We start from the raw sequence: 14,053 nt of genomic DNA, 5'->3' as shown, positions 1-14,053 counted from the left end.
ACACAAATCTTTCCTTTTCTATATGATGTTACGTGAGAGTATAATTGAAATAAGCGATTAGGAGGAAACGAGTATTAAAGTACGTGCATGTAGAAATTTTGTCATAGAAAAATTTTAAAAATTCAAAATTCTGAATTTAAAAATAATACAGACAAATCTTAAAAATAATACAGACAGATCTTAAAAATCCAAGCTCATTGATAATCCTTTTTTTTTTTTTTTCTACTTCAACTATTATTAAAATAACTTAATATATCATTAAATTCTCTAAAATAACAATTACATTAAATACAAATTTTTTTAAAAGTAAAGATAGTTGCAGCATATCTGCAGAAGACACCCCTCTAAAATCCTTTTTTTTTTTTGATAATGTGGAAACTCCAACCATCGACAAGCCTTTTGGACCCCCTGGTGCAGCACCAAACCCCCGTGGGCAGCTACCTTCCCCCCTAATGCGCCACCCAGGTAAATCTGAATGCGGTCACGGCTTCTAGGCGCCAGTTGGACGTTCGTCAAATCCGAGCCTAGGACCCATCTCGCTTTACCATACACAGGACACGAGTTGCTCCACATCAACTACTGGCTCCATGAGTGTATCAACCAGGAAGAATCCTATCGAAATGGACTTATAACAACCTTAGACCTCCTCATTAGGGGCGCGGACATGAATCACCGGAACAAAGTTTGGTAGATATGATTATTTGTTGATAAGTTAGACCCATACTCCTAATGCTTAATGTTAATAAAAAAAATTAATAAGGTTGATAAACATCAACTTATTGCAAAAAATTATAATTTAGTTGTTATTAGAAACAATTAAGCTCCAAGAAATTTAGTTCTTATTGGAAGTTATAATAAATTTTAGTTTAGTTGCAAAACATAAACTACAAATTTATGTTACAGTTTTAAATTATTAATTATTTTATTAATGGTACAACTCCATAATACTATCATTTCATTAAATTAGACAATAATTGGCGGTATGAAAGTTTCGACATTGAAAAATTAAATTTTTTTCTTATAAAAGATAAGGAATTTGTAGCATTTACAAAATTTTAAAATTTTCATGCACACTTTTTATTTTTGTGTTTTCATTAATTTTGTAAAAGCATTAAATTTCTGAATATAGGTTATTGAAAAATAATAAATATTTCGGTAGGTTCATTCTCCCGCAAGCTTCTCCCCAAAATTCAAATCACCCGCCCACGCTTTCATTCAAAACTTCCTGGGAAATTCTCATCTCCCTATAAATTTCAAAGCAACCCCTCCATTCTCTACACACCCATTTCTGCTTTTATATTCTTATTTCCCTCTCAATCTTCAAATTTCAATTGCTAGTGTTGGTTTTGCTATTGGGATTTTTGCAGTAGAGCTCCAAACCCAATGCCTTCAATGTCGGAAGAGCCCTTGTTGGCTCCAAACCCAGATCGGTTCTGCATGTTCCCAATTCAGTACCCGCAGATTTGGGAAATGTACAAGAAGGCTGAGGCCTCCTTCTGGACGGCCGAGGAGGTCGATCTCTCCCAGGACCTCCGCCACTGGGAGGCACTCACCAGCGACGAAAGGCACTTCATTAGTCACGTCCTCGCCTTCTTCGCTGCCTCCGACGGTATCGTGCTCGAGAACCTCGCCGGAAGGTTCATGAAGGAGGTCCAGGTCGCCGAGGCCCGCGCCTTCTACGGCTTTCAGATCGCCATCGAGAACATCCACTCGGAGATGTACAGCCTCCTCCTCGAATCCTACATCAGGGATCCAAACGAAAAGAACAAGCTCTTCCACGCAATCGATACCGTCCCCTGCGTCGCGAAGAAGGCCGATTGGGCCCTCCGGTGGATAGACAGCTCGGAATCGTTCGCTGAGCGTATCCTCGCCTTCGCGTGCGTCGAGGGTATCTTCTTTTCCGGCAGCTTCTGCGCCATATTTTGGCTGAAGAAGCGCGGGTTGATGCCAGGGTTGACTTTCTCGAACGAGCTAATCTCCCGTGACGAAGGTTTACACTGCGATTTCGCGTGTTTGCTGTACGGGCTACTGAGGTCGAAGTTGAGTGAGGAGCGAGTCAAGGGAATCGTCGCCGACGCAGTGAACATAGAGCGGGAGTTCGTGTGCGACGCGTTACCTTGCGCTCTCGTGGGGATGAACGGTGATCTGATGAGCCAATACATCGAGTTTGTGGCTGATCGGCTTCTGGGTGCATTGGGATACAGCAAAATCTACAACGTCCCAAACCCGTTTGATTGGATGGAGCTGATCTCTCTGCAAGGAAAGACCAATTTTTTTGAGAAGAGGGTCGGGGAGTACCAGAAGGCTTCGGTGATGTCGAGCTTGAACGGGAATGGAGGAACTCATGTGTTCAAAATGGACGAAGATTTCTGATTTTCTGATTTAGGATACTGTGGAACCCTGTGTACCTTATTTTAGTATGCTCGTTAGACTTGTTGATTCTCAATCATCTATACATTATGGTTTGGTCTATGCTGTTATGTTTATACTGGATTCAAATTTTGAACCCCTTGACTGTGTCGTGGAGGATTCTCCACTGAAATACTGGCTTAAGTTGATCAGATTATAACATATGCACAGTGCATAATTGCATATGAAATTAAGAATTGGTTTGTACAAGTGTACTACCAGATAAATTTCTTGTCGGAATGAAAAGAAAGGGTACCTATCTGATGGAAACCAATGCTCGTTGCTCAGCCCAGTTGTGTTTCCCTAGTTGAACTTGTAAATTTATTTATTTATTTATTTATTTTGTGAATACTGAATTTCATATTATACAGGAAGCTGTTGCTGCAACCACTGCAATCCAAGAGAATATATTTTTTGAGATGGGAGTTGGTAAGCTTATTCCTTTTGATGCAGTGGATATACTAGTGTGAAAGTTTCTGGTTTCTTTTGATTCAGTAGATCACAAAATAAATTCTTTTATTTTCAGAAAAGTGGTAAATTTTGATATGCTGGCTAATATGGCAACCTTTCATTGGGAGTATATTAATTGTGGTGAACATGTAATTGTTATGCAGTTGAGCATCTAGTTCATTTGTCTTCATGGCAGACTTTTTGTTTGTGTACGCTTGCTCCTTTCAGTTGTTTCCATCATGCATTCTAATGCAAAAGTGACATTTGTTCCTCCATGCAGTATAAGCGTGCTGTGCAACAAATATTAACACTTTATTTGGATTGTGAATTGGAGAGAAGAAAAAAAATTAGTCTTTATCTTCAAATCACTTGTTTAGATTGTTCTTTATGAAATAACTGGACATGGGGGGAAAGAAGCGGAGGGAGAGCAGACCCATTGGTGACCTTTGTGTGGAAAAGAGATTAAATTTATAGTACATTTTAAAGTACCAAAAACACCTCAAGAGAAAAAAGTTTATCGTCTTAGTTAATAAATAAAAGGCCAATTTGGTAAAAAGTTTATCGTTCTTAGTTTTAGCATTGCTACTTGTGTTGCAGCATATGCTGTGTGTCACGGACCCCCAAAATGGGACTCAAGTAAGGGTCGTGTGGCACTCGTTGAGAGCTCTCCCTCGACAAGTCAGCCAAGTCTCACACGTTCAAACCTGCAATCACGAGCACTTGGTGAGTTTCAATACTCAAGAACACCAAGGAACAATAGGATATCACATGAGCAATATATTCTTATATACCGAATAAGACTATAACAATCAGAGACATCACAATCCAAGGCAACAAAACACCACAATAAAAGGGACTACTTATATTATTCAACAATAGGAGAATAATCATACAAACGATAACATAGATAATCATATATTCATTCCAAATCCTTGAAGAATACAATTCTAGCAGTATCTCACTCCCCCTTTTCTCCATTACATTGTCACACCCTAACATCCTCCCCCACTCAATTTATCGACGTCCTCGTCGATGTGTTGTAGACGGCCTTCTCGCTCTTCTGATGTCGATGTAGATGTCGTTGACTACGAATTTCTGAAATCTTCAATCTTCTGTATGGCATGCTGAAGGTTGTCTGCTGTTTCCCAACTATTCTCTTCTTCCCCCAGTCCTAACCACTGAACCAAAAATTGTTATTGTTGACGACCTTCTAGATTGACGACTCTGTTTGCAATAATCTCCTGGACCTCTTTGGTGACAGGATGCTTTTTGGAAATTGTTGCTCTCCTTAATTTTTGTCGGTGCGGATCTGCTTCATCTGTGTGGAATGGCTTTAAATTGCTTACATGAAACACGGGATGGACTGGACGTCTGTGGCTTTTCATCCACTCGGGTTGTTCAAGCCGATAAGATGCATGTCCCACCTTTTCGATTACTTTGATTGGACCTTCGTAACGACGTAACAGCCTTTTATCCTTGCCACGAAGAAAGCGAAATGTCTCCGGCGGCACTTTTACAAGAACCAGATCTCCAGCTTCAAATTGTTGTGGTCGTCTCCCTTTGTCAGCCCATTTCTTCATGCGCTTTGATGCTTTTTCTAACTGAGCTCGGGTGACTTCGATGTTTTGCAACCAATTTTTCGTGAATTGGTAGGCTTTCGGGCAATTTCCTTTGTATGGACCATCCAGAGTGTGTGGGAGAGTCGGTTGTTGACCTGTCACAATCTCAAAAGGGCTTTTATTAGTTGCAGAAGATTTCATAGAGTTAAAACAAAATTGTGCCGTGTCCAATAAAGTAACCCAATTCTTCTGATTGGAGTGAACAAAATGTCGTAAGTATTCTTCCAGCATCCCATTAAAACGTTCAGTTTGACCATCTGTTTGTGGGTGATAGCTCGTGGAAAGATTAAGGTTTGAACCCATCAAGCGAAAGAGTTCACCCCAAAATCCCCTCGTGAATCTAACATCCCTATCACTAATTAAGTTTTTTGGAACACCCCAATATTTCACCACATGCTTGAAGAATAACTGCGCTGTCTACTCTACTGAACACGGCTTCGAGACTGGCACGAAAGTTGCATACTTTGAGAACCGGTCAATCACCACCAAAATTGTGTCAAACTCCTCTACTTTTGGCAACGAGGAAATGAAATCCAAAGAGACATTCTCCCATGGCCTAGCAAGAACTAACAATGGTTCCAATAAACTTGAGGTCTTCTTTCTTTCTACCTTGTCTTGTTGACAGATCAAGCACGTTTTAGTATAACTCATCATATCATCTTGCATATTCGACCAATAGTACCCCTGTGTAATCAAAGCATGAGTTCTTCGCCATCCCGGATGACCAGCCCACAACGTATCATGGCACTCTTTTAGTAAGGTTTTCCTCAAGTTTGCAGCTTTAGGCACATAGACTCTCCTGCCTTTAGTCATTATCAATCCATCTTCTACCCAGAATTGTCGTGTCTTCCCTTCGTCTATTAATTTGCTTAGTGACTGCGCCTGCTGGTCTGTACTTAAATGTTCCTTGATAAGATTCTTCAAAGGTAGTGCCACCCTGCTAGTTGATAGATGACTGATGATTTTCAATGTTGCCAATTCAGTTTTTCTACTTAAAGCGTCGGTCACTTCATTTGTCTTCCCCACTTTATATTCAAAAGCAAAATCAAATTCAGCTAGCTTCTCCTGCCAACGGGCTTGTTTTGACGTTAGTCCAGGTTGTGACAAAAAATGAGTAATTGCTACATTATCGGTTTTTACCACAAATTTGGACCCCAAGAGATAGTGCCTCCACACCCAAAGACAGTGTACCACTGCGAGAAGCTCCTTTTCTTGTGCTGTATAGTTCCGTTCGGCACCCGACAATTTTCTACTTTCAAAAGCAATTGGATGCCCTTCCTGCAAGAGAACTCCCCCTAATGCAAAGTCTGAGGCATCTACTTGCACTTCAAACGGTTTTGTCACATCAGGAAAGATTAGCACAGGATCTCCTACAATCTTTTCCTTTAATTCAACAAATGCTAATTGGCACTCTTCTGACCACCCCCATGGTACCCCCTTCCTCAGTAAATTCGTTAACAATACAACTCTTCTAGAGTACCCCTCTATAAACTTTTGGTAGTAGTTGGCTAGACCCAAGAAAGATCGCAGTTCTCTAACGGATGTAGGTGCTCGCCACTCCTTGATAGTTTTTACTTTAGCTGAATCCATTCGAATCTGGCCCTCCTCAATGATATGCCCCAAGAATTTAATACGTTTTTGAGCGAAAGCACACTTCTCCCTTTTTACATATAACTGATTTTCTTTGAGTTTTTGAAAAACCTTTCTAAGATGATCTTTATGTTCTTCTAAGGATGAGCTGAAAACCAGTATGTCATCAAGGTAAACAACAACAAACTGATCAAGGTAGTCCCGAAAAACCTGATTCATTAGAGAACAAAAGGTAGCGGGTGCATTTGTTAGCCCAAAAGGCATGACAAGGAATTCAAATGCTCCATACCGGGTGACACAAGTGGTTTTCGGTTCATTTCCCTTAACAATGCGCACTTGATGATATCCCGACCTCAAGTCCAGTTTCGTGAAATATCTAGCTGTACTTAACTGGTCAAAAATATCAGCAATCAGTGGAATGGGATACTTGTTGCGCACGGTCACCTTATTAAGAGCCCGATAATCTACACACAAGCGCAAACTACCATCTTGTTTCTTCTGAAATAACACTGGGGCCCCAAAAGGTGCTTTTGAAGGACGGATGAACCCTGCTGCAATAAGATCATTCAGTTGTCTTCTAAGTTCAGCTAACTCTGGTGGCGCCATTCGATATGGGGCACGTGCTGGTGGCTTTACTCCTGGCAAAAGTTCAATTTCGTGGTCAATCTGCCGTCGAGGTGGTAAAACCCTCGGTAGCTGTTCCGGGATCACCTCCTTGAACTCTTCTAAAACTTCCTCAATCTCAAGTGGATATTTCCCTACCTTTGCATCTTCTGAAACTATCGGTAGAACCACGAAAGAAGATTCTCCCCTTTTTATTCCCTTTTTGAATTGGCTGGCTGAAAGCAACTTCCTCTCATCGAAATTGTTGTAAGCTGCGGGGACCGCACAAGGTGTACTTCCCATAATCACAAGACAATCCGCAGCTGGGATAGGCATTGAGCGTGTCACTTTAAGAAAATCCATCCCCAATACCACATCAAAGTCGTCAAGGGGTACCACTGTGAAATCAATTGTTCCAGACCATGATCCCATCTGGCATGCCACTTTAGGTACCACCCCCACCATGGTTAACGCTGGAGAATTCACTGCTTTTATCTTGCCCACATCCTTATCTACTTGCAATTCTAACCGTCAAGCTTCAGAATCAGCAATGAAATTATGGGTAGCTCCTGTATCAATCATGGCCTTGATTTTCTTTCCATTCAAAAGTAGATCAACATACATTAGTCCCTTCTCCTGAGACTTGTTAATTACTTGACGCTCTAATGCTTCCAAAAATCTCAATGCTCCCACCATATTCGGTTGTTCTTTTGGGGTTGCTGTCGGGATTTCAGTTTCCTCTCGAAGGGTCTTTATAGCATTCAAAGCCTTACGATCAGGGCATTCCGCCACTCGATGTGGTCCCATGCAAAGAAAACAGGATATCGGTCGACGCTCTCCACCCCCTGTTCGTCCGCCCCTCCACTCCTTAACCATGGGCGCTCTTTTATCTTTCCAAGAATTATTTGTCTCCCTATCCCTTCCCCCATTTGTGGACTTATACACTTTACTGGGCCTGGAATCATTATTGGCAGACGTAGGGAAATTTCGCTTCCCATAATTATTTGAACAATCATCCAACCGTTCGGCCGCAGCGAGAGCAGAAGAGAGATCACTAGCATCCTGCCGACGCAGTTCATTCCTTGGCCATGTCTTCAAGCCCTGAAGAAAATGAATTAGTTTGTCTGATTCGGTCATGTCTATAATGTCTAACATCAAGGCTTGGTATTCTCGTACATAGCTTCTTATTGAGCCAGTCTGTTGCAATTCCATTACTTTGCACTTTGCTATGTACTTCACATTTTCGGGATAGAATTGAGTCTTCAAGGCCTGTTTCAACCCCTCCCATGTGTTGATAATACATCTATTGTGCTGGATGTCATTCCATTTAGTTCTCCACCACACTTTTGCATCCCCTACCAGGTATATCGTTGCCAGATTTACCCGATCCACCTCTCGATCCACTCCTGAGCACGTGAAGTAGTGCTTTATATCAAAGAAGAAATTATCCAGCTCCTTGGCATCTCGCGTACCCCCAAAACTTTTAGGTTATGGTACCTTAGATCGAAAACTCTCAATGGGATCTACAACTGGCCTTCGGGCTAACTGTGCCACTACATCCACTTTCACAGTGATCTCTTGTAAATCCCTCTGGACTTGGACCACTGCACTTCGTACATTGCCTATCTCTTTCAAATCTTCCTTCAAAACAGTAATGGACTCCTTAACATCTTCTGCAAGGAAATTAAAATTATCCGTTAGCTCCCGTAAGGAGGCCTCAAGCTCTATTGGCTCTCCCCGTTGGGACGAAAGAGATGGCAATATGCCCTCAATATGTTGCAGCCTACTCTCAAAGGCTTCCAACTGCTCGATACTCTTCTGGAAGGCCTCAAGCTCTCTTGGCCGTTTCTCTAGGGATTTCCCACATGGAATGAATTTTTCAAGTTCCTCCAGTCTCTCCACAACTTTTGATACCCCATAGAGAGATTCTATAGGGTTTTCTTCAGCGGCCTCAAGCTCTGTTGGCACGCTTTTCTCTTTTATCAATGTTGCCACCAACCCTTGGAGTTCATCACACGTTCTCTCCAGGGTCATAAGTTGTGTCTCAAGCGCCTCAATGCGCTCCACTTTTCCTGACTTGTTTCTCATATTACCACTCATGGTGCTTGCACAAACTGTGCTCTGATACCAACTGTCACGGACCCCCAAAATGGGACTCAAGTAAGGGCCGTGTGGCACTCGTTGAGAGCTCTCCCTCGACAAGTCAGCCAAGTCTCACACGTTCAAGCCTGCAATCACGAGCACCTGGTGAGTTTCAATACTCAAGAACACCAAGGAACAATAGGATATCACATGAGCAATATATTCTTATACACCGAATAAGACTATAACAATCAGAGACATCACAATCCAAGGCAACAAAACACCACAATAAAAGGGACTACTTATATTATTCAACAATAGGAGAATAATCATACAAACGATAACATAGATAATCATATATTCATTCCAAATCCTTGAAGAATACAATTCTAGCAGTATCTCACTCCCCCTTTTCTCCATTACATTGTCACACCCTAACACTGTGCAGTTGCTGTTGCACTTTCATGGACTGGACAGCAAAGTTTTGACTTGTCTAGACAAACTATCTTGTGTTTGTTATTGTAAACAATGCTTAATACCTTAAGGGGACATTTGATTCATGGAATCCTTAAGAATTGTCAAGAGTGGGCTTTGGAGTCCTAGATTCCCACGTATGGTTTGCCTTGGGAATCGGAATCCTAATGGCTGGGATTGTCCCTCACATTCCCATAGATACGCCCATCTTGAACCCACCCTTCTCTTTTGAATCTTGATTATTTTCTTTTGACTGATTTGCCCTTATTATTTAGAAGGTGGGATGAAAGTGTGAAATCCAGATCTTAATATGAGATGAATAATAAAATATAGTTAAATCATTAAATACTGAACATCAAATAAATAATGAACAATAAAATAAATAATAATATAATAACTAAATAATTTGCCTAAAAAAATGTGAAGTCAATATATAATAAAAAAATAATAATATGGTAATGATAACTGTACCTAGTATAAAGTAGGTGGCATTTCCTTTATAAGAGCTTGAGGATGAAGCCTCCTCAGATAAAGATGTCTCTGACAATACTCTCCCATAAAAAAAACTTTTCTATTTTTGATGTGTTTAAACTTATTGTTCATGCTTTAGGGGTAATGTTGTTAAAACTGAACGAAACCTACTTTGAATTAACTGTAGGAATTGTATTCCTGGATATTTTGATGGGCAAACAATAAAAATATTGCCATGGGATTGGCTTCCCATTCCCAGACAATGATTCCTGTGCAAAAGTGATCCAGAAGAGTGTCAAGGATCACTTAAACCAAGTGCCCTCTAAATAGCAAGTGTCTGTATGTTCTGTTTCTGTTCATGTTGTAATGAGGCTGATGGAGTAGCATTATGAAGTTAGAGCAGGTGAGATACTGCTCTTTGATGTTAAAAATGTAGTCCGTTTCATTTAATTTATGGAATTTTGATTTGCATATCATATCATTTATTTCTTGCTTTTACTTTATTGTTCATCTATGTATCCTGGAACTCTAGATTTTTTTGGTTTTGCAAGAAAGTAAAAAATTGTCTTGCCCTTGGCTTCTCAAATGAATAGTCAGTTGAAGGGGTCCTCAACAAGAAAAAGAAAAAGAAGTATCTTTTCATTTGCTTGGATTGGTAGCACTTTAATATCTTTTCACTTTTGTATTTGATAAACTGTATTTAGTAAGCTAGGTAGGGATGATACCAATAACCTATCTTTCTGTTATTGTTTATTTTGTTTTCAAATGTTCTAGATAACTACGGACAATATTAATAACCTTGAGACTCTGTTCAGGTAGCACCTTGATATCTTATTTATTCTTGTTTTTGATGAACTGGTCAAATTTTAGAACTAATTAGGTGTTATATTAGATACAATGGCCATTTTTCTGGGTGTGTTTATTTTTCTTTAATATTGTATATGGTGCTTATTATTATACATTGTCTTGAGACAGATATGGTTTTTGTGCCTTCTATTATCAATCAGGGAGAAAGTATGGAATGAGCGTGGGGTATTACTCTGAACTGATCCATATGCTTTTCTAAATAAATTAATAATGTTTTATCAGGTAGGATGTGTCCTCTCAGAAGTTTCAGATGTTGATCTGGAGATGTTGAAGGCAGCTGTTCTGATTGCTTACAGGAGAGGCATTCAGGTTAGTTCTTTTTTGATGAATTCTTTGTCCTTCAAATGACTTTCATTGTAGCTGAATTATGCTAAAAACACTTATTAGCTGATGTGGTAAGGATCCTTTTAAACCTACCTTCTAGGTGAAAAAATGATCTTTCTCCTGAATGCGAAGAGAAGTGAAAATCCACATCAGCCAGTAAAAACTTTTGGTTTATTTATTTGGTTTCAATTATATTTTTCTTTCCATCAATTTTGCCTTGGATACAATATGTTCAGTGATTCCCTGCAGTTTATCTTCATGGTGTCTAGCAAAATGCCAAGTATAAACAGGGCTCTAGAATCTTTTCAAGAAGAACTCAAGGTACAAACTTTGCCTGTTCTTGTCTTTTTCATCAGCACTGTATACAAGAAATTTTTAGTGCTCACCATGCATTCAAGATAAAGATGTTGAGGCAACAAAAGGTGCTGCTCTTTTATGCAAAATTTATTCTGCTTGCATTTTATTTTGAAACCAAGCAGGTTAAGCTGTAAGCACAGTTCCTGCTTTTCAATGTGGTATGCCATTTTTTTTGTCAAACGAAGCATTTTCTGTGAAATATTTATGGAATTCAAATGTTTTTTCAGTCATCAATAGATGTTTAATGGTCAGGCTTTATGCTTGCAATAAATATTAGGATTCATTTGATTTGGTTCAACTTACTGGCATCTTACATGCTGTAATGGGTACTCTTCCATGTCTGCAGGATGAAAGTGCCAGATTTATAAACAAATACGATGAGGTTTTATCACATTTAATCTTTGCAGGATCAGACATTATCTTGTGTCCATCTTTTCATGACCCAGTGCTCCAAGTTCCGGTATGTCAAGTAGAAGTATAACTAATGTGAAAAGACTAAAATTAACATCCTTCTATCAATCAACTCAGCTCAAAAGAGTTCTTTCTTACCTGTTTGGGATTTGCAGCATGAATCCCTTTATGTGCTGTTTGGACCTGAAGATCTGAGATGCGCTTCCAAAATATAAGTTCCTGGGAATCTAGGCGTGTAAAATATATGGATGTTGGGGATGATGAATATTATTAGATTCTGGGAACACATGGATACTACAATCATTGTTTCTCAGAGTTGGTGTGTTATTGTCTTTATTTGTTATAAAGCACATTCAACGAGATGGGAATGTGGATATGCTCCCATAAAGATGAGCATCTAGACTCCATCCAAAATTGATTTTTTTGTGAGAATTTGGATTCCCATGGGAACCTACATTTCTGTAAATTTATCTAGATGTTCATGATTACCTTCCCAGAATGTTTTGAGGAAAACCCTGACCCATTATTCCACCATAAACCAGGAAAGGAAAAAACAGTCATGCACCCAATTTCTTTTCGATAAATGAGGGCGCCCATTGGGTCTGAGCTGCTAAAAGCAGAGCATTCCATAATCACTCCCCCCCAATCCCTAATCCCTTACCACCCCTTGCCAAGATTAGAACCTAACATCTCCAATATTAGCCCCTTTTCACTTGTGTAAAACAGTTTTATTTCCATTTCTAGCTTTTCAAATGATTTCCAAAAATGCCACCTTGTTTTCCAGTTCTCTAAATTTGTAGAGGAAAGTGGGAATTTCTAGCTTTTGTATTTAAATATTAGAAAATTGGAAAATAAGTTGGCATTTTTTTGTAAATATATTTAGGAATTTTGGAGATGGAAAATAAAAAAACTATTTTCCGCAATTAAACATGCCCTTAAAGTCCCAAGCTCTACCCATTGACCCACTCAATTTAGATATTAAAGTCCCAAGCTCTAACCATTCACCCACCTGATTTAGCCGTCAGTTGTGGAAATTCGTTTTCATATTTTCATTTTTCAATTTTTTTCAAATAATTACAAAAATGGCACCATATTTTCCACTTTTACTACATTTATTCAGGAAAGCTGGAAAATAATAAAAGAAATGTTTTCTAGTTTTTTTTATACAGCTGCTAGAAAGTTGGGAAATAAGGTGGCATTCTATGCAATTATTTGGAGAATTGAAAATGAAAAATGGAAACTTTTTTCCACAACTGAGCAGCCCTTAACCTTGTCATTGATTAGCCATTGCACTATAAATCACATTCTTTATCACCTTTTTTTGGCACACTTGTGCCATTTGTCACCATGCTTTTAATCAAATCATATTCCCATATTAGTGCAGTCATTGATCTTCAATATCCAATAGGCAAGCAATTTAAGAAGAAAAAGAATCCCCTTTCTTGTCATGACCTGGTGCTACATAACTTCTTGCAAATTCACATATTTCACCATTTTCACTTCCCTTGTATCATAACCCCATATATATGCACAAAAAATTAAATGTAATTTTCATAGTTGATTTTCTTTTTTTGCCACTGAAAATGTAGCTGAAGGCTATAAAATATGGAGCAGTGCCAATTGCAGTAATATACAATGACAACAGATTTGGGTAACTATTAATATTTGATTATTTGAAGTAACAAAATAGAGTAATAAAATGTTTTTCCTTTTGTTATTTACTCTTTTTACAGAGAGTAATGTTCACGTCATTTTGTACTTCTTCACAGGCACAGTGGAGATTGTGAATTTGACAGCACCAAGGTATCGCACTACATTGGCAGTACCTTTGCAAATATGTCCCTGAGCCAAGCCCTTGATGAAATGGTTAGCTTTTCTTTTTTTCCCCCTGTTGGTCATTAATTTTTCTTCCCCTTCAATTGTTAAGATTTTCTCCACTCACAGGAAGAAATTATTATAATAATTTATTATTATTACTACTGATGTTGTTGCTGTTATTATTATTCAGAGTTTGTGTGTGTTAGGGAAATAAATCTATTTGAATCTTCATTGTTTTGTTGTTTGCAGAAGAACAATCCATTGCAGTGGAGTCGAAGGATCCTGGATGCAAAGGAAAAGGACTTCTCATGGGATGCAGGATGCAGTGACATACATATTGCCGCTTATGCATTCCTAAAAAACCTGTGAAGCTGGTGGAATTTCAAATGTGCATATGTATATGCAAATGTATCGTATGTGTAGCTTTATGGGCACTGCAGAGACGAGGCATTTTTTTCTATGTTGATGTATTTGTTAATAGACTTCACGGAGGGCGTGGTGGAATTAATTCAAGTTTGTGGTCTTTTAGCGTTGAATGCAGCAGCAGTAACAAACTTCATTTGAGAAAACGGCGTGAT

General features: G+C 39.1%; 2 protein-coding genes across 2 annotated transcripts; both read left to right on the top strand.

The window, feature by feature from the left end:
- The first annotated feature begins 1,160 nt into the window (after window positions 1-1,160).
- LOC131155309 (ribonucleoside-diphosphate reductase small chain-like) lies at window positions 1,161-2,472 on the top strand. The gene has a single exon (XM_058108347.1). It carries the CDS (start codon window positions 1,384-1,386, stop codon window positions 2,371-2,373), a length of 990 nt encoding a protein of 329 aa, XP_057964330.1. The 5' UTR covers window positions 1,161-1,383; the 3' UTR covers window positions 2,374-2,472.
- A 7,614-nt stretch (window positions 2,473-10,086) lies between these two features.
- Window positions 10,087-13,844, top strand: LOC131155952 (probable starch synthase 4, chloroplastic/amyloplastic). Its single transcript, XM_058109405.1, has 7 exons — window positions 10,087-10,101; window positions 10,788-10,874; window positions 11,139-11,210; window positions 11,593-11,706; window positions 13,247-13,308; window positions 13,427-13,523; window positions 13,725-13,844. Exons 1-7 carry the CDS (start codon window positions 10,087-10,089, stop codon window positions 13,842-13,844), a joined length of 567 nt encoding a protein of 188 aa, XP_057965388.1.
- Window positions 13,845-14,053: the final 209 nt, after the last annotated feature.

The sequence above is a fragment of the Malania oleifera genome, chromosome 5 (genome assembly GCF_029873635.1).
Source record: "Malania oleifera isolate guangnan ecotype guangnan chromosome 5, ASM2987363v1, whole genome shotgun sequence".
Classification (NCBI taxonomy): Eukaryota; Viridiplantae; Streptophyta; class Magnoliopsida; order Santalales; family Ximeniaceae; genus Malania; species Malania oleifera.
The sequence above is the reverse complement of the archived record's forward strand: the minus strand, read 5'-3'. Positions and strand labels throughout refer to the sequence as shown.